We start from the raw sequence: 20,916 nt of genomic DNA, 5'->3' as shown, positions 1-20,916 counted from the left end.
GCCATTCCACAACATCACATGAGAAGTGTCACAGTTGCTGGGTTTTCCACAGCCTGATGGTGATGGTAGTGTCAAAGAGTGTTTTGAGCAAAGGATGGATACATGAAACTCAGAGGGACATAGCTGGGTAGAAGCCAAATCAAATGTTGAAGTGAGAGAGATCTCTAAGTGGGGAATGCGTTTCTGACAAAAGCAGGAAAAATCGAGGCTCTCACAACTGACAATAAGTTTTGAATGGTGATAGTTTGGGACATTCCTGTTGAGGAAATAGTTGGATTAGATTGGTATGACTATATGAAAAAAATAAATCTGGTGAACTCGGATACATTTGTTACCTAAAGTAGGAGCCACAATGAAGGAGAGGAGACTGGGAACAGCTGATCTCTCACTTCTCTTTCTTCTGTTATGCTGTCCACTTTTCCCCCGCAAGGGAAAATGACAGGATTCTCATCAAATGCTTGTTCAGCAATCACTCTTCTGCAACAAAGTAATTTCTTACAAAACCTCCAGCTGTTCATCCCCACTTTTCCTTTGCATGCAAATATTAACAGTGGAAGATAAAAGGGAATATAAACCGATATACAAAGAGACACCACTTTGAACATTGTCATCCACTGACTCTGAAACTCTGGTGCAAGAAAATGACTCTCAGAATCTCCTTGCCTGTGAAAAAGTGGGTTCTCAGGAATGGTTCTTGCAGGTCTTTATTCTCACGGAAATTTTGGCCTGTTCCAATTACATGTTTTAATGGAAATATTCACAAACATTTTAAGCAGAAATTGAAATAAATGAATCTTTTGGCAGGAAAGGGAGAGAGGAAAAGAGAAAAGACAGGGAGACTTACTTGTAAACTTCTACATATGTATTTAGATTTTCCACAAGTCAGAAATATGATGTGGTGGTGGAGATTTCTCACTGTGAATGTAGTTCTGTCCAACAATCTGTTTCTGTTGAGTCATCTAAAGTAAATGTAAGAAACCTTACCACTTTACAGGATGTGCAGCAGATCACAAAGTTATTTCTAAATACACATCTTGAAACGCTGACATTCAGAGGATGGAACCTTTGCAGGTGACATTACTGTTAAGTACTTAATGTATTTATAGACTCTTTTGTGCTTAAATAGAAGAGTGATGATGATAGTACTCAGAGAAAAAGCATGCTCACTTTCCACCACATCTCTACAGTCACAGGGAGAGGAGCCAGCTGGTAGGTATTTCAAGAAGTGACCTGGCCCCACACTCTGTGGTAGTCTGGCCAACTCTAATTATCTTTTGAATTCTTTACATTAAAGTTGCTGTCTATAGTAACTCTCATGCAACTAGACACAATGATACACTGCATCAAAGATACCCTGCTGTGTTACATACTGAAGTGCAATACTGTGCCAAAAGATGTGCAGCTGGTAACAAGCATTTGACTACTACACTAAAGTACAGAGCATTATATTCTATAAAATACCATATTCTGTGTAAGAACAATTATATCACTTACAGCCCTAAGGTTAGAAAAAAAAAATCACATAAAAACATCCAGGCACATTCCAGTGTCAGGAAATTTCATATACACGTAGAAGAAGACAAAAGGAGCTCACTGAAGGCTACCTTAAACTTAGTGCAAAACAAATTTGTTTTCTCACCAAATTATAAAGTGTGAGGAAAAAAAAAAAAAAGAAAAACATATTTTAGGAATCTATATAAAAAAGAGAGGCAAAATGCAATACATCCTAAATTATAGTATTATTTGTAAGTCACTTTATTTGATGCTTGAGCAAATTGAATTTGATGCTTTGCAAAACAATGCAAGAAGAGAGTCCTGTTTCATGACTACAGTCCAAAGGCCATCAGACAAAATCTTTGCAGGTGTAACTCCACTGTGGTTGATTAAGTTATGCAGCCTGAGCAAATGATACAGGAATGGAGATTTAGTGCAGATGGCATTATTAGTACTATAGCATTTATACTAGCTAACGCACCTGTTTGAACATGAGTATGAGCTATTTCTTTTAGAATATTTCCTTCCATACCACGTTCCCTTCATTTTTATAAAGAAGGGACAAAAGCTTATGCTAATTATAACCATTGTTCTGGTGTTTAGGAAAGTTGCTGTTGTTGTCCAAGTAGAAAAGCCAGGGATACTTTGCAGCAGAGGTGACTGATGTAATCAAATGTGACAGAATTACTAGTATTATATAAAAGTATGGTTATGAAAGGGCAAGTCAATAAAAAGATGACAATGACACACAAAAAACATTTAATGTATGAATCAGAATGTAAATTACTGGTATTTTTATACACGAACATGGCTCAGGGCAGTTAGCAGAAAGGTAACAAGACCTTAATTAAGACCAAAACACGAACATGAAAAACTTGTTTCAAAATAAGGTTAAAAGATAAAAATAATTAATTCAGAGCAAAGGAAATGGTAAAGCAAGCAGTTTCATTAAAATCTAATCTTGAGAAAGATTAAGATACCCATGGGCTGAAAGCACAATACATGGCTTGCTTTCCAAATTCACATCTGTTGTGCTACTTTGATCACACATGAGCCAAAACAGGTCATTTGGTTTATGCTTGTTCATCCCATATATTGAGAATTTAATTATTTCTCATCATTAGGATCATAAGTGCTCCTTAACATATAGAGAAAATATTTTGATCCATCTTGTAATTCATTAGAAAACTAGCTGTCGTAGGTAAGCACTTTAATTTTTAATACTAAATTTGGTATGTTCAGAATAATGATTTGAATGCAAACAACACTTGATAATATTTTAGCTGGGATACAATTACAAAAGCCATCCTAGGAACACGCATCCCTTTCCACTATAGCCTTGATTGGTCAAAACAGAAGGACTGAAGATGAACCATTAATTTATTGTGGTATATTAGGACACAGGTTGCTGCAGTAACTGTAGTTTTGTTGGAGGAACAGATCCTGCTCCTTTTTAACACCAGCATTAAGCAACTGTTAGGATAGAATTAAGAAGGTATTCCTATTTCTAAAGAAAACTGCATGGCAAATTAACACAGAAAGCTTTATATGTGAGAATATATATCATATCAACTTGTCATAGATCAAAACACTCACTCATGAAAAATCGGAGCTCAGTACAGGAGAAAGGAAGAGGAAGACGGACAGTGAGACAAGTTTGCTATCCCTTACATTTTATCTCATGACAATATGGAGAAGACACGACATCTCAGTCAGAAACAGAACTTGGTAAATACAAAGACAATTCCACAACTTCTCTGTGGAAAGTGTAATTTATATCTTGCATGGGCAGATGGGAGAGAAAGGAGACAGCTGTTGCAGCCACAACAGCTGACTATACCAGATATCCCACAACTGCAAAACAGATTTTAGTGAGTCCTCTCTCTTTTTTTAGTTTCTGCATTTACCAAGAAGCCGAAGACAACAGAGGTGACAGCCGGAAGTACAGCTGTGTTTGAAGCAGAGACAGAAAAAGCCGGCATCAAGGTGAAGTGGCAGCGAGCTGGCACAGAAATTACTGAAAGTGAGAAATATGTCATCAAGGCAGAAGGAAACAAGCATTCGCTGACAATCAATAATGTAGTAAAAGAAGATGATGTGACATATGCTGTAATAGCTGGAAGTTCCAAGGTCAAATTTGAACTCAAGGTCAAAGAACCAGGTACAGTGCTTCCTAAACAATTCTAATTTCAACAGTATTACCAATCACATGTTCAAAAGTCATGAATGAGGCCCATGGAAATTAGCCTAATTTAAAATTGTAAAATTTCTTTACTGGCAATATATCTGTTTTGCCATATGATTTGAAACTGCAGTAAGGTTTATAAAAGATACTCTTTAATATTAACCTGAGGAACACATTTCCTGTGGGTAAGACCCCCATTTCCAGGCAACAGAAGTCCACACAGTGGAGAACACAGAGGAAATCTCAACGTACTTCTTTAGAATTCACGGTCAAGCTTTACTCTATAACTATTAGTGAAGTTTAAAAGGAAAGGAAAGCAAAGCTAGTCTAACCTGAACTAACCTTGCATCTTAGGCCTGGTATGTAAAAAAAAAAAAAAAGTTTCTATTTAAATACAAAACTGTAACAATTGACAAAAATTTCCAAGTTATGCTGTTATGTTTTTTAGGAGTTCTTATGTTCCTACAAAATGTCTCAAAATCACCTGCTAACAAAAGCTCATATTTCTTGAAGAACGTGAATACAAAGAGTAACCTTTATATTATTTGTGTATCATCTATCATTACTATCTGTGTTTGCATTAAAGCAACAGCTAGATGGGAAATGGAGACACCTTCCCCAGGCTTTCTTGGAAAAAACATTTTGACCTTCCTGATCCCTTTTTTTTTCCTCCAAAAGTTTTGGTCCCCATTCAGCACTTTTTGTATCTTAATATTCAATATTTTCCCTTTTTATTTTGGTAAAAAGCCTTTAACTAACACTGTTTATATCACCTCCTTTCCTTTGCTATTACTGTTTGTTCTAGCCATAATGTACCATGATGTTAATGAGATATTCTGGTTAGCTGAAAGATACTCCTGAATATTTAACAGGAGACAAGACATTCTGTTCCAGATGAAGTGACAGTGCATGACAGATTATGAGGAAGGGGTAATCCTAATATGGTTTAGGAAAATTTAATAGCTGTCAGAGCATGTAACAGTATGTTCTTGCTGGCTTTCTCATCCACAAAGTAAAAAGGTACATATTATACTAGTTCTATCTTCCTTGCCTTTAAGGTTAGTTTCAGGTAGAACCTGTTACATGTAGACAGCCTACAAACAGCTGAGTTACTAAATCTGGAAACATAATTGTGGACTAAAAGCTATCTGCCTCTGACAAACACACATTGTTGATGGGGATATCAGGATGCTAGACAATTTTCCTGTATACATTTTATACTGATGCCTCAAAATAAGCCTTTTCTAAACAGCTATGCATCTAAGTTATGGGAGCATCCACAGTAGCTCCACAGTTAGGATAACTCTTGGTTCCTTCCAGTAAAATTTGAGTTGAAATTTATTTGGACTAGATCCAATGGGATACTTTCTAACAATAAAAGTTAAAATCGTACTGTTTTCTCTTAAGACATAAATACATTTTAGGGTAAAAGGCATAAATTTTCTGAGAGTGGGGTTGATTCATGATCGTATGTTCACGGCTACTGTCTTGTTTTTCAGATCTTACAAAGATTAGACTGTTAAAGTATAACTGGATTACCCATTATTATTATTATCACAAACAATAATCTTTTCAGCTTTTTATTATCAAAACAATAGAAACTGTCTCCTTGCCTACCCAGACACAGCCACTTCCCTTTGTTACAGAGGAGCCACACAAATTACTCACCTCATGGCACAACATGTCCAGAAATCTCTGGTGCAAAAGACGCAGCAATAGCTGGGAAACAGCACATGGGACTTGATTGTGAAGTAGGCAAGGCCCTTTGGAAGTGTCTCTGCTACCTAAGGGAAAAAAAATAAAATGTCAGCAGCTGATCTGCTTCAAGAAATTTTACCTCCCTCCTTCTGGTTCAGTTGCTCACTCCTACTCCCTTTTTATACATTTCTATCTTCTCTATTGTGCCAAATGAATTTGTCTGAATTTGTCTGTGAGGCCACAGTTTAACTGAGAGGGCATAAACTTCCATGAGCCAGGGGAGCAAATGATAGTGAGATTTTGAAAATACTTTCTCCATACTGATTGCTAGTAATGTCTAGCATTTCTCCCAAACCACACACAGCTGCAGTGTTTAGAACATTACATTCCAACCACAGAGTTAAACAAAATCTCATGAAAAAGCAAATTGTTTTAAAAAATCATAACTGCATCATTTTCACTACTTTTCCTACTTTTTTCTCTAACTGAGGTTAACAGCTAACAACAGTGCTATCATCAGCTGACAAGATTTTACACATCAAAAACATAGAATTTGAAATTTCAGGCATCAGCTCCTTCCTAGCCCAGAAGAGAGCCGTCTCATTCAGCAGCCAGTAGGCCCCTTCTCCTTACAGCACATCTTCTAAGTTCTAGAAAATCACAGTTGTTTTTTTTTGTTTTGTTTTGCATTTCCTAAATATATCAAAGACTGTTCCTTTGCAAAATTTCTTCAGAAAGTAGAAACTCAGCTTTCTCTAATCTTGGTTAACATTCATTTCCAGAAAAGAGTGAGACGGTCACTCCTGCAGAAGCTGCTCCTGCCCCAGCTGCCTCAGAGCTGCCTGCTCCGCCAGTAGAAAGCAGCCAAAACACAGAAGGTAATAAAGAACTACTGCTCTTATTAAGTCTGATACATTAACAGAAGGGGAAAACTGGAACAGTGAACCTTTACAGTAAACAAGGTAGAAACAGTAGCTGAAAGGTGACTGATGGTGATAAATGACAGAGAATAAAGAATAATCTCAGAGACAGCAGAAACATACTGTGATATTTTGAAATGACTTAACAAATTTACTACATAGGCTGTAAGAGAAGCTGATGCAGAAAGTCCTAACTAGAAGTTCTTGTGTTTGATTCAGTTCCATCTGCTGGGACTCAACCAGAAGAGCCTGTGGACCCTATTGGGCTCTTTGTGACACGACCTCAGGATGGAGAAGTTACTGTTGGTGGGTACAAAATCTGAGTCAAGTGGTGTCTGTAGACTGCACCTGCTGCCTGACTGCTTAGCTCTCCACATACAGGAGGACAGCGGTCATCTAACAGATATATTAAACACTACTCATAATCTTATTTTAACCTACTTGCCTTACAAGGTGGAAATATCACGTTCACTGCCAAAGTCGCAGGTGAGAGCCTGCTGAAGAAACCGTCAGTGAAATGGTTCAAAGGAAAGTGGATGGACCTAGCAAGCAAAGTGGGGAAGCATCTCCAGCTGCATGACAGTTATGATCGAAACAACAAGGTACAGCTGGCAGAGTAAGATTCTCAGTCTTCTAGATTCTAATCTTTAATCTGGGGAAAATATAAGCGAATATAGGAATGTTTTGAGGTACCAAAACTAGATACTATGTAATAGTTATGCAGACACATCTATGTTTTGACCATGTAGACAAGAGACGAGCACTACATACAGACTCTTGTACATTTTGTTTATGATGAAATGAGAAAATATCTGGTGGACTGGGGAAGCAGTTTTACGCTACCTACTGCAGAATGCTCTACCTTCCTCCCAAGTAATAGATACTGGTTATATTTAAGAGAAAACAAAGTCAGGCAGATAGTTACATATAATCTATCTTCTTTTCATATAGATCAAGTGTTCAGCTATTAGTGCTGGAATTTACTTTTCTCTTGCATTGGCTAGACTACTCTAAATAGCTCAGTAAGATCCATTTCTACCACAAAAGTGTCCAAGGATACACAAACAGGAACACAAGAGAGTCTGTACCATGGCTTCTCATCCCATGTGGGATATGAAGCACTAACACCCTCTCCTGGATGGAACAGAACAGACTTGCTCATGAGTGAATTAGCCACTCCTTTTGCTGAATTCTACATAGAGGCTATGTTTATTTAATGAAAGATCTATTCCTGTTTCCAATGAACATGCAGTTACTATATGTGACGGCTATGTACACCAGTACATCAGTACAGTTTCCTAATATAACATTGAATGCTCTGGTAGACCTGTACTGATCATACCCTTTAGCTGTTCCCACTGAATTGGGGATATGTAATTTTTATGACAGTAATGAGTTATACATTCAGGAGGTTCTTAATTCTAAAAGGAAACAGAACTGTATTTCATCCCTCATCCTTTTCTTTACGCCTTAATATGCTGTATTCTAAATCTCTCTCAGCATTTAATTTTCTAACTTACAAAGTGTATCACTGGTCTCTGTTCTAGGTGTACACCTTTGAAATGGAAATCATAGAAGCAAATATGACTTTTGCAGGAGGGTACAGATGTGAGGTGTCTACTAAGGACAAGTTTGACAGTTCTAATTTCAACCTGACTGTCAATGGTAAAATGAACTACTGCCACCTTGCTTCTTCCTGTTTTGTTTTGTTTTCTTCCTATACATATGCCCACCGATTCTTTCTGGTATACAGCAGCTACTAGACAAGGATAGATCTGAAGTATAGACCTGCAGAGCTACAGGTGCACTTAGAGAAGCCTGCAGATGGAGATTGGGATGAGTTGGCAGAGATAGAGAGCATTAGAAGAAACAGTTGGATGTCACTCAAGTCAGAACTGTGATGCTCTTTAAGGCAGCACACAGAAAGATGCAGAGCAGCGCAACTGTTCTCTGGCTTTATTCTGACTTCAGAAGTTTAGAACAGAGTAATCAAGTTCTGTCTATGCAACATCCTAGGTGGAGTTCCTGTACATTACTACATATTTCCGAGAATTTACCTTTGCTTTCAAAGGACTGATTGCAATTTAGAATGAATAACATTAGACAGTTGTTATCCAGTGGTTTTCTCATTATGGTTTCAATATACCCTGTGAAGCCAGTAATCGAAACTAAAATTTACCAGCAGAGGAATTAAAAAGAAGAGATAAGACAATTTGTCACGCTGCTGACTATTATGAAGCATGAGACTGAGCTAAGTTATACATTAAACACTGGATGTTGAAAGTCAGTTAGTGAGGGTTACCTATTTAAAGATAATGCTTCAGTCCTCCAATACATGACTGATCACAATTTACAACATACAAACTTTAGAACAAAAATGACTGTAACTGAAAAGCTTTATAAATAGCACTGTAGGTTTGCACTATTTTGATGTGCCGCCTCATTCTTGTTTGTTGCTCTTTGTCACATCAGAAGCGCCACTAAGTGGAGACTTGGATATTCGTGCTGCCTTCCGACGCACGTGAGTATGCACAGTAGAAACTTACGTAGATCAGATTATACTTCCACGCAGAATTCATTACTTTCCTAGTAAAAGCAAAGACATGGTACCAACAAGTACAGAGACAGGGATGTCTACTAAGAAAATATTTCTACCGTTAAAATACTAAATAACATCTAGGAATCATCTAAGAGAATTTTGACTTTGTACTAGTATAACAATCATGCTTGTCTTCAATTATGCAATTGATAATGTATATCTTTTTATGAAGAACTTCAGCATTTTTTTTCCAGTGCTGTAGAGCACTCCAGATGTAAACCAATAGAGAGGGAAAAGATTCTGTGTAGTGCTTAGCCTCGATTTAGCGTGGCTTGAGGACCTACATGCATCTTAAGACAAATATTTGCTAAACAAATTCCTAAACTGGAATTTGATGTGAGCCCTGTAAGCAGCATAACACCAATAATATTAATGCAAGCATTTTGATTGTATTTGTTTTCATGTTTTATACTAATTGAAAGAAGACAATGGTACTGTAAATGTCTGTGTAAAAACCCTAATATATGCAGGTCCTAGATATTAAAGACTGCAAGGTGTTGCATTGGTACTGAAAAGACTATTCTCCCCAGCTCTGTAATATCATTTGAATTTATACATGACTTCACTAAATAAGATTTCCCTTCTGTTAGTAAAATTTGTGAATTTGTAACATCTTTTTTATTTCGACATTAACATCTGTTTTTTATTATCTCTTCTCCCTTTAAGTAAATCAGTTTCTGTTTTAATTTCTATATATTTTTGCAAAGTTATTAGATCAAGAACATTCCAACAGGCATTAATTTCTCTAACATAGGAGAAAATTTAGCTCTGTAAACTGCTTGAATTTTTCCATACAAGTGCTATTTCTGTATGAGATTTGGATTTTGCATTCTATCATAAAGAAGTCTTGAAGAATTTATTTACAGTCAAATCCATCTGTAAGTAGCTGACCAGCCCGCTCTGATGCCTAATAAAGAACATTCAGTGCATAGGTGCATTGTGTTATTTCACTGCAGTGGAATTAGGCTCTAAGGGGTTCTCTTCTTGCTAGCAGAATTAAAAGAATTATTTTAGAATCAGCTGAGAGTAAGAGCAATGTTAGCAGCTTCAGGTTGTTCAGATTTTCAGCTCTTTCTATAAGAAAGAAGCCAGATTTTGAAATGAACTGTTTAAATCTGAAGCTCTGTGTTTGATACCCTCACTCAGGAGCCTGGCAGGAGGGGGGAGACGGATGACTTCAGCCTTTCTCAGGTAGTGTCTGCCTGTGTCAGCGGACAAATTCAAGTCTAACAATGAACTGTCTCTCTCTGATCAGGAAAATAAAATAAAAACAGACAGAATTAGCTCCACTTTCTATTATAAACATTTAAATTCCCAATAAATCATGGTTATAGCATTTAGTGCTTATACAAGACTAGAATTTATACCAGTAAGTAGTAATATGAGTGTAAGATAATGAAAAGAGTAGTTTGACAGTTCAGTGAGAGGCAGATTCATCTACAGAAAAGGCATGTGTTTGGAGAGAGCTATCTTCACACAACCTTCAAAATTTTATGCATGCCTACCCCTCTGTTTTATACTCTTTCCTCTATACTGAGCACATCCTGACTAAAATCGTCACTCTTCTCACAGAAGTTTTTCAACACACATGCATATGAAAATCTAATTTCCTGCCACACTCCTAATCCTATTATCATTAACTTTCCCGTCATATCCCTTTTGCTCCCAATGTCTTCTACCATAATTAAAATAGGAAGTCTTAGATTAGATTTAACTAATCTAATGTTAAAGCATGTTAAAGTAATTACTAAGGTCTTACTCTGCAGAAAAGCCAAACACTGATTGGTGGGCTTTCCTGAAAAGCTGATTGTAATTACCACCTGGGAAGCAATAATGTGACTAATTCTCCTCCCACCTGTAGATTCTGATTACCTGAATATTTGATCACAAGAAGCCCTTTTCAAATTTAGTATAATAGTCATCTCTCTATATATATGACGCCTGTAGCTATTGAAAATCTTCTTAAAGCAAGGATAAAGAGGCCAAAAATACACTTTCTTGCTTGAGCATCATACCAAGAAAACCATCCGTTCTAGTACTGTACTACCTTGAAAGTAATCACAAAAGTAAATATGGTGCTTTCTTAATAAACAGATCTCTTCTCACAACTTATTCAAAATAGTACTGATTCAAAATAAAAATGGTTTTGAATTATTTTTTCTCACCAACCTTGCATTGTCAAGCAGCACAAAAAGTCTGGCACTTATTTCCCTTCCATTTTTATCACCAGTACTGGCAAAATGCCCATCCTTTATCTGTTGAAGCTGTTTTCTTACATATTTTTATATTTGTTCCTGCCGTGTCGAATTTTCCTTACATTCTGGTTTACACTCCTACAGACAGACTGACTGAAGTAACTAGCACTGTGTTGCCAGAGACAGCATTTTGTGCTACTGCTACCCCTGGTACACGTGAAAACAGTAATTTCTGTGTATGAAACAACGATTAAGGATAAGGTGTTGCTGCTGGAGGAATCTGAATGCTGTTTGTTGGTATCACCTGATTCTTACTCTCAAGACAACAGAGGTGTAAAGGAGCCTCTGAACATTGATGATGGGAGACCAACTGAGGTGAAGAAAATTCATTTTGACTTTCTAAACCCTGCCTGAATGCACAAAAAGACTTTTTTTTTTTTTTTGTAAATTGAATGATAAATAATCAGGAAATAGATTTAATTCCCAGTCAGCTTAGTACTTCCAAAACACATCTCCGGAGTGATTTTTTTCTAGGAACTAAGCCCAAATAAGTGATTTTAGAGACTTTGTGCTAAGTTTCCATAGTAGATGTGTACTTCAAACATTCAGAATCACAGCTAAAACACATTTGACTCAGAACACCAAAAATAACATTGTGTGCTCCATCTGAGTTTAGCATATGACAAATATCATTACGTATCAAAAAATTCCTGCTGGTTGCTTCTTGTTCTCATCAATCAATTCATCACAATTTGCTTGCCATAATGCTTTTTGAACAATTGTATGTTGAACCTCATCTCAGGTTCTATGTCAGATCACAGGATTCCTCCTTTTGCTCTCCCAAGCACCAGCACTGTGATACTTGTTTCATGGTAATGAACTCTGGAATCGCAAAGAGCCCTAAAAAAATTGCAGCTGGGTATACTAGATAAAATACTACGAAAAAATAAAAAAGTGATTTTGGACTTGAGGATGTCCCTCAAAAAGGTTGGTTTAGTACTGCCCCCACTACAAACAATATCCATACTCCTGAAACTACAGCTTCCTAAAAGCACTAAAGATTCTAAATGAGAGTTTCTGCAACATCTACATGATAACCAATATATTCCAGATCAATATTACGACCAAATTAATAACCTCTACAGTTTTCTTCTTAATCAGTACAGAAAAAATGCAAGTTCATTAAACAAATTCCTTAAACCTGTATCTAGACCAATATGGAAAAAGAGCCTAATTACGTCACGTCCCACGTCAGAGCACATTCTAAGTCATTCTAAACCCATCCACTACTCCCCTGCAGAAATCTATCACCTATGTCATGATATAGTTTCATTTCCATTTCCTTCTAAAACTAATTACATTTTTCTGTTACTACACAGTACTGAGGGACATGACGAAGCTGGAGAGTTGAATTTTAGTGCCCTACTGAAAAAGAGGTGAGTAAAATCCACTAATCTTAGAGAAATAAAATCACCTTCTGTAGAATAACTCTGAAAACACTAGAACTAGAGCAAGTAGGAGTTTAATAAGTTCAGAATCCTTGCAATTTTTCTAAAGCAGCTCTGAATGGAAAAAGGATAACAAGTACTTACGGCAACTTCCCCAAATAGTCAAGACTTCCTGCATTCTTGCTGGGTTTATACTGGAGCAAATAAATAAATTTTTATTTTTTTATTTTCCCAAGAAAGAAAAGACTGGGACCAGTGTAATTAGTTGCTTCCACCAAAACTTTCCACTAAAATAAATAAATAAATAAATAAATAAACAAACTACAATACTTGTCTATAATGCTGTTTACTAAGAACTTTTTACCCTAAGTTTTCACAACACATGGCATGAGAGAACTAGGAAGAGAAGCATTTTTATTAGATATCCAAACATTACTATTATTATTATTACAGTATAAAACTGTATATACTACATACACTTTTTTTTTTTACAATAATAGAGATTGTGTTGTATAAATATTATATATTTTAATGTTTTTACTCTAACTCTTCTTTCTTGCTTTTACTTGCACTTTTTTTTTGGTGGAATTTCTTCTTCCCATTGTCTGTCCTTGACACATCTGTTTCATAATCTCTCTACATATGTTTTTTTCTTTTTACTACCATTGTGATCTGGATGTTTTGGATTCCACTGTTGACAACAGAGAGTAAGGTTTCTACTTCATTTGATTATAAAATGCATGGGTCAGACTGAATATAAGAATCATTTGGTTTGAAATAATGCATGCATTTTTATCTTAGATGTAGAGCACGACAAACAATTATATAGTATGAAAGAAAATTATCGACTGCCAATTTCTGAGATAGAAATGCTCTTAAACAGTTAGAAATTAAGGACGAACTATCCCATACAAATCAATGTGTTTTTTTCTGCATGTCCTTTGTTTTTCACCATTGCTTTCTTTGAGTAGCGGCTTTAAATAGTGCTTGAATTATCAAATTTTCTCAATAATCTGTTGGTTTAAATTCCTATTGTTTTAGAAAGTAGAAATGGGAACCTCTTCTTTGATCACAGATAATTTGCATAATTTGTACGCTGGTGCCTATCAAATATGCTCTCAAGGTTTGTTCCATACAGCCTTAAACATGTTTAGCAAACATATTACCAAAATCACCTATTCCATAAATGTACAGATTTCCCTGTTACAAAATATTTAATTTCTGGTAAGGTTTCCATTGATCGTTATCATCCCATTACTCTGGGCATGCTTCTGATTACTGCCCATGGTCACTCCTTTGTTTTCTGGCTCCTGAAGTTACTATAAACATTCATCACTAGACTCACATTCTAATCTCTATAGGCAAAAAAATATATATTTTTTTAATTTTTAATTTTTTTCTTTTAAAATTTTGAATAAATGGAGGCTAAGGAAGGTAAAAAAAATTGCTTAATTTTGTGCACAGTTGGAAGCCTTTTCTTAGAGGCATAGAAAGTGAGATTTTTTTCTTCTGTTTCAGAACTCGGTTCAACCTGAACAATAACCTTTAACTTTCAATACCATTTTGTTATGTACATGTGACTTACAAGCTTTTTCCTGTGACTTCAACATGGGTTGAAGACCACTCCTATACTAATGAGAACTGAAAGGCATAAAATCTTACCATGGAATGAAAGTATTTTTTATTAGAATAGGACCGAAAAAAAGGACCTCATGCTGAGGAACTCTCAAGAGCTATGTAGATTCAAAGAGAATTGAAGATTATTCTTTCACCACTTCTGCTTTGTCCCACCTAATTTACAAGTGCCCTCAATCCAGAGGTAATGAACATTACCACTGTAATAGAAACAGCTTCATTTAATCCTGTATCTCCTATTGCTGTAATTTAATTAACTGGTGTTGACATACAGATGTCATGGGCCAAGGAGAGGTCATTGGGAAGAGGAAGGGAACAGCTGTCACAGAACTATTAAATGGGAAAGTTAGCGGAGACCTTGAAGGAGGTGACAGCTGACAGGGTCCAATCAGTTGACAGTAATGGGATAGGAAGGAACCATCTCTGGGATGTACGAGACTATTTTTAACCCCTCCACACATGTTTAAAACATATCAGCTGCATATTCCATTTACAGCAGATTCACTAAGCTGCATCTTAATGCCCCCAAGTGCATATTTAACCTATGAGGTGATCGCTCTGAATAAGGATCCCCAGTGTCACGGAGAGTAGTGTAAGGGTGGGAGAAACTCCAGGAGTGCAAGCTCTCATACGTTGCTTAGTTCCTGTTGGCAGTGGAAGAGTACAGTCTCACTGTGGCTTTATGTAATCAAAAAGAATGTTTTAGCAAATATAAAATGGTGAAAAGGACTAGTGGGATGGGGAAACTTTTTCTTAGAGGCATAGAAAGTTTTTCTTCTGTTTCAGAACTCAATTCAACGCTATAAGAATGATAACCTTTAACTTTTAGTACCATTTTGTTATGTAAATGTGACTTAAAGCTTTCTCCTGTAACTAGAAAATACTAGTATTTAGGAGGAAGAAACTACATTCTGAGCATAAGGGCTCAAATTTATTTTATTTCTGCTTGCATGCAAACAGCATTGAAACAGCACTGAAATGGTATTGCCAGATCTAAAAATGGGATGACACTGACTAATGGAAAAGCTAAAACAAAAATTCAGGAAGTCTTCTCAATTGTGAGATATATTAGGCTGTGGAATTGCTTCCAAATTGGAAGATTTAGCTCATGATGCATTTAAAAATAGCTCACACAAAATACTTTAGAAAACTTCATGAATAATGATACCCACAAATTTTCAGGTAAAGGGGTGTAGATAGATGAGCACATAATTAGGCAGATAGACAGAGAAAACCACCAATATTTATATAATGACTGATGGAAAATGAGAATATCTGAACCTGTTAAGCCTTTCTTATCTCCTATGATTTTATATTTTCTTTTGAGATACAATTTGCCCTGCAGAACGTTAATTGTGCTACTACAGATTTTATTAGAAATATTATATATTCCTACTTTTATGTACATATATATCTATTCCAATTCATATGTATTTGGAAATATTTTAATGTTCATTGGTATGATCAGAGCAACTTGCCCAAGAACTGCTTATGTTAAAAGATCTTGGTCTATCTGACAAATCAGTTGACAAATCCGTTCATTTGTCCTGCCTTCTGCTTTGCAGAATGACAGACTATTTGTAATCCTGAAGTAAATGGGAGATAGATAGAGAAAAGCAATTTGGATTAAATTTGTGGGTAATGTGGATGCACTGCTATGACAAAGCAAATACTCAGTAGACTGCACTTACTGCAAAGAATCCAGACTTCAGATACACCTATCAATCCAGTGAGCACTAGTGAATGAGGGCTTAGTGCTTAGCGAGTGCTATGCCACTCCAAAGATTGGAGATATTGCATGCCGTATTTCAACTTGCATTCACTGGGTCTTTCCTCCTGTTCAAGAGCTACAACGATGCTGGAAATCCAAAGTACTTTAATAAACATAACTCTCTTGTTCTAAACAAGCCCTTTACGGGAAATCACAGGAGTGTTAGAAATATTTGTTTACACCTGCTGTCTAGACTGACTACAGTCATGCTTTTTCAAGTAATAGTATTTCTCACAGACTAATGGGACTGTTCTTTTCCTGAAAAAAATGAAAACACACACACCATAATCCTCCACTTTTCTTTGCACTGCCTGCTGCATAAGTGATCTGTTTGTTGGGGTTTACCACTGTACACGACTTCATTATATGAGAGTGTTCTGCTGCACTGGAAGTTTGCTTGGTCTTGGTGATAACAGAAACAGCAACCACAGGAAGTTTAGGTAAACTACAGAAAATTTTAAGAAAATGTTACTTCTTTTATCCTTACTCTGTTTATCAAAATGCAAGCAGTGACAGGCAACAACTCCAAGAAGAGAGCGCTAAGTAAAGCTACTTATTTCCCTGTAAATCCATCTGTCATAATTAGGAACAAGTAGAAGCATTTACACTTATCATTTAGATTGCAGAGTGGAACTGTACAAACTGCGTGAGTTTGATTTTACTAGGGAACAGCATTTTTCTTAAGCCTATTTCAGAGCTTTTGCACGAGTTCCTTCATTTCCCTGCTACTGAAGCACAGGCTTATTCTGCTAAAGGTGAAGATGACATTCATGGCTCTCTTGTATTAACACATGATGCCCTCTTTCTTGCCTATTGGGATGCTGCATGCTTTTCCAAACGCTTCTGTGCATCGTTCTTGAGTTCAGCAGCTTCTTGCGCTCTGTAAATCGGTAAGATTACACCAATTTCTTTCGTAATTTGTGAACTTTTAACTTAAAATATGATGACAGGAAAAGAATGCCTTTCCCAAAGCCAGACACCTGAATTTTCGCTTGGTTTTGCTAAAGCAAACATTAATTCTTCTGAAATCACTAGTTCTTTGGTTAAACCATAAAATAAGTCATCCATTGTAAATATTGTCTCATTTGCTAATACTCATCAGTGTAAGTGCCTTTATGTTTCATAGATGACTAAAGCCAACAATTGCCTTTATAAATGATGATAGATATTTTAGTAATCTGTGATTTATTTTAGCATGCAGGAAAAATGTCCTGAGTAGAAAAGGACTCGTTTCTTGTTAACATAATACAACTACCTTGTTTTTAAAGTATTCTCAAGATATCGGTTCTGTTCCTTGCTTTGCCATGTTTTGCATATGATCATCACAGGACAGTCCGTCCCCCTGTGTTTACATTACCTAAAGTTACAACTTTTTAGCTTTGGCTATTAGACAGTAAATCCTTTAGAACAGCATTTGGATCTTAATCATCATATATATAAATTTGAATAAAACTAGTCTGCTGTTTAATTTCATTATTTTGGGTGATAATATAGTAAAAAGTTAGACTGCTAAATTCTTTATTAAGAAATGATTTCATCAAACCTACATATAGCTTGCCAAGCCTATGGCTGTTTTAAAATTCTCTCAGTAGTGGCATTCAGATATTCTAATATCTTTCTGCAGAGGTGATGGAAAAACTGAATCACAACCTGAGGTAGATGTCTGGGAAATTCTGAGGAAAGCTCCTCCTTCTGAATATGAGAAAATCGCTTTTCAGTATGGCATCACAGATTTGCGTGGGATGCTGAAACGCCTCAAACGCATAAAGAAGGAAGAGAAAAAAAGTACAGGTTGGAAAGCTCTATTTCTTCCAAATACATTTGTACGTATATTCTTGTTTGGGAGTTCTTCAAATATTAACATAAGCTGGACAGCAGCCAGACAGAAGAGCATGGGAAGTATGAGTGTGACGCAGTTTCCTTTTCCAATTTTTGCATGATCTTTACATTTCGTTTCCATTATAAAGGTTTCTTAAAAACACTTGAAGCATGACGCATTTGGGTTTCTTGAGCCTCTTCTAGTCTTGTCAAGTATAAATTACCTACTTTTAACTAATTTGTATTAAAAGTCAGAAGCAGAGACGGTAAATTGCCTTTCATTAGTACTGAGAAGATAAGTATCATTTTCCTGTGGTCACACTTAGCTGTAACTCTATTTAGGATGTATTGAAGTACATATTTATGTCTGATTTAGAATATTTTACTTTGCTCATTTTAGTTAATATCACATGCCTTTCATTCCATGTTAATGAATAACATAAGACAGCATGGGATGAAGAACAGACAAAAAGAAATGGTAAAAACGCAAACAGGGATGCAGAAGGTGGAGAAGGTTTAAGATGGCATTAAACAAGAGGAAGGGGAATGAAGATTTATTTTCTTGACAGAGAATGTCAAGAAAAAAAAAGGAAAGAAAGAAAGAAAGAAAAAAAAATTAAGATTATCTTTTTAAAAATCATTCTTCATCACAGCATTCCTCAAGAAATTGGATCCAGCTTACCAAGTGGACAAAGGACAAAAGATTAAATTAGTGGTTGAAGTTGCCAATCCAGATGCTGACGTGAAATGGCTGAAGAATGGACAGGAGATCCAAGTGAGCGGCAGGTAAACTAGAAGTATGAGAAACTAAACACAGAATGGCCTGAAGCATGGACAAAGTAGAAAAGCTAGCTATACTTAGAAAGAAACAAATAAAATAGGGAGAAATAGGAACCATGAAAGAATCTACATAGCACATTGAGTTGTGGCCAGTTTACTGTTCTCATGGCTGTTTCTTTTTCTTCCCTGTGCTCTGTATATCTACATGTGGAATGGGATGATCACATCTACCTACTTAGCAAGTAAGTCCTCTGATTATGCTCTGTTGTTTATGTATATATCCAGGGTTCAAAATTCTTTCTTACATGGGATATACTTTGCTGTAGCATGCTTGTAAAACCAAAATTTCTGTGATTTGGTTCTGGAGCCTTGATGAGGAATTTTGATGGTAAGTAGTCATGTTTGTGTCTGTGTTAGAAAAGCATCTATGGTCACCAGCATTCCAACACCATTCACAGGAGTTTGTATGCCTCAGTTTAGTATGGAGTGATCTCCATAATCCCCTGTGCTTGTTTTTAAAACACTGTTTCTGCCCACTGCAATTCAGTGGGTTGAATCTTTACAGACCTTGCCACTGATGTCAGAAAAGAAGTGGGGAGCTTTCTTCTCTGCCTGGCAGGGGAAGGCGGGGTCCAAAGAAGAGAGTCTCAGATAATTACACTTAGATTCTCTTTTCAGATATATTTTTGAAGCTGTTGGGAATAAGAGAATTCTGACCATAAACCACTGCTCTCTGGCTGACGATGCAGCATATGAATGTGTGGTAGGTGAGGAGAAGAGCTTCACAGAATTATTCGTAAAAGGTGAGCAATGGCAGCAAAACCTACCCCCTAACATTTAGCATCAAATTAGTTAAATCCTTATTTACTCTCAAATTAGTTATCTCAAAGCAAATTCTCAAACATTAACAAAATCTGAGATCTATCAAAGTAGGTATTTTTCTTACAGTTAAAGGAAGACACACTTTCCCTATAGCCGCAACTGAGAAAGCACAGGAAAATAGCTCAGTAACAATTATTAAATCTCATTTGGAAAATGCTTTGTTTTCCAACAATAGGGCTAGAAACTTACTTTAGAAATTAGCTTCTGTTCAAGATAAATACGTACCTCAAGCTTTACAAGCAGATCAAGTAGTACAGAAAAATAATGCCTCTGTCTGAGAATTTTGGAATTTATATGAAAACTGATTAATCTTATGTTTGTATTCTCTCTCATGAAGTAAATACCAAAAGGTCATCTGATAACCTTGGTAATGTGATCCAGCATAGTAAGTCTTAAGTTCCAACTCAGAGAGCATCACCATGTATTTTGCCAGGGGTTCTTCCTGTAGAGCGCTGACTGAGACCTATCACTGACATCAGCCTTTCAGAATATTGTTTTAAAAAAGGCCTCTTCATTTCCAGAGCCTCCAATCCTGATCACTCACCCACTGGAGGACCAGATGGTGATGGTTGGAGAGAGAGTGGAGTTTGAGTGTGAAGTGTCTGAGGAAGGAGCTACTGTAAAATGGTAAGGGAATAGAAAAGGGAAAAAAAAAACAACACAGCAAATAAGAAACAGGCCATATTCCTCCATGGGACATTCTAGAACCAGTGTTTGTGGAGAAGAGCTGTGGACTAAAAAGGATGAAGGCATCCTACATCAGTGCTTTCAGAAAAAAAGTATTTATCCTCCTTCTATATATCAAATACTGAGTAGACACTGGGAGGCCAGAACGTTACAGAAAACAAATGAAATCTAGCTATTTTATAAGTGTCTCTCGAATTTCTTGTTCTGCGGCTACAGGATGCTACTGACTCTACTAAGCTGTTAACATTAAGGTTTTCTAAATGCTTGACAGCAACGCATAACTATTACAGAGACTAATCAGATCCACATTGTGATGAGCTCTGCTCTTCTCAATTGCAGTGAGGTTTTTTTTCCTTAGGTAAAAAGTCAGTGTCTGTTGAGACAGAGGGAAGGCCATTGACTTATTTTAACACATCTGTTGAGGTGATCCTGCAAAGCCAGTCATTATGTATATGCAGCAAGTGGGATTAAGATGACAAACATTGTGCCAATAGAGTTCATTTTGCTGGGCATTCCAGCTGAGGGGAAGCTGGAAGGTTCATACTGCCTGGGCAGGCACAGCAGGCAGTGCTCACATACCAGGCCTTAGGCACACTGTTCTCACTTCATTTCTCTACCAGATGAAATTCTCTTGTGCTTGTTAACAGCTTCAGGCACATGGTTATCAACTGTTCCCACAATGCCCATTACATTCTTGGAAAGTGCTATCACTCATCTGCTCTCCCAAAGGAAGGAACTGAGAATTTAAATAGAGCCCAAGAGCTGGTACAGCATATGCATTACACTATTAAAACCACATGCACA

General features: G+C 36.5%; 1 protein-coding gene across 1 annotated transcript in view; it reads left to right on the top strand.

The window, feature by feature from the left end:
* The window catches only part of MYBPC3 (myosin binding protein C3), a 56,997-nt gene that overhangs the window by 5,203 nt on the left and 30,878 nt on the right, over positions 1-20,916 (top strand). The window contains exons 2-16 of the mRNA XM_035550183.2: positions 3,389-3,655; positions 6,160-6,255; positions 6,517-6,603; positions 6,751-6,899; positions 7,845-7,962; positions 8,770-8,818; positions 10,043-10,087; positions 12,471-12,527; positions 13,244-13,246; positions 16,812-16,835; positions 17,570-17,736; positions 18,417-18,549; positions 18,783-18,785; positions 19,222-19,346; positions 19,947-20,052. Of these exons, the coding sequence (XP_035406076.1) occupies positions 3,389-3,655; positions 6,160-6,255; positions 6,517-6,603; positions 6,751-6,899; positions 7,845-7,962; positions 8,770-8,818; positions 10,043-10,087; positions 12,471-12,527; positions 13,244-13,246; positions 16,812-16,835; positions 17,570-17,736; positions 18,417-18,549; positions 18,783-18,785; positions 19,222-19,346; positions 19,947-20,052 (1,429 nt within the window). The remainder of the gene's footprint in view (positions 1-3,388; positions 3,656-6,159; positions 6,256-6,516; positions 6,604-6,750; positions 6,900-7,844; positions 7,963-8,769; positions 8,819-10,042; positions 10,088-12,470; positions 12,528-13,243; positions 13,247-16,811; positions 16,836-17,569; positions 17,737-18,416; positions 18,550-18,782; positions 18,786-19,221; positions 19,347-19,946; positions 20,053-20,916) is intronic.

The sequence above is a fragment of the Cygnus atratus genome, chromosome 5 (assembly GCF_013377495.2).
Source record: "Cygnus atratus isolate AKBS03 ecotype Queensland, Australia chromosome 5, CAtr_DNAZoo_HiC_assembly, whole genome shotgun sequence".
NCBI classification, from domain to species: domain Eukaryota; kingdom Metazoa; phylum Chordata; class Aves; order Anseriformes; family Anatidae; genus Cygnus; species Cygnus atratus.
Note: the sequence above shows the minus strand (reverse complement) of the source record. Positions and strands in the feature narration are given on the sequence as shown.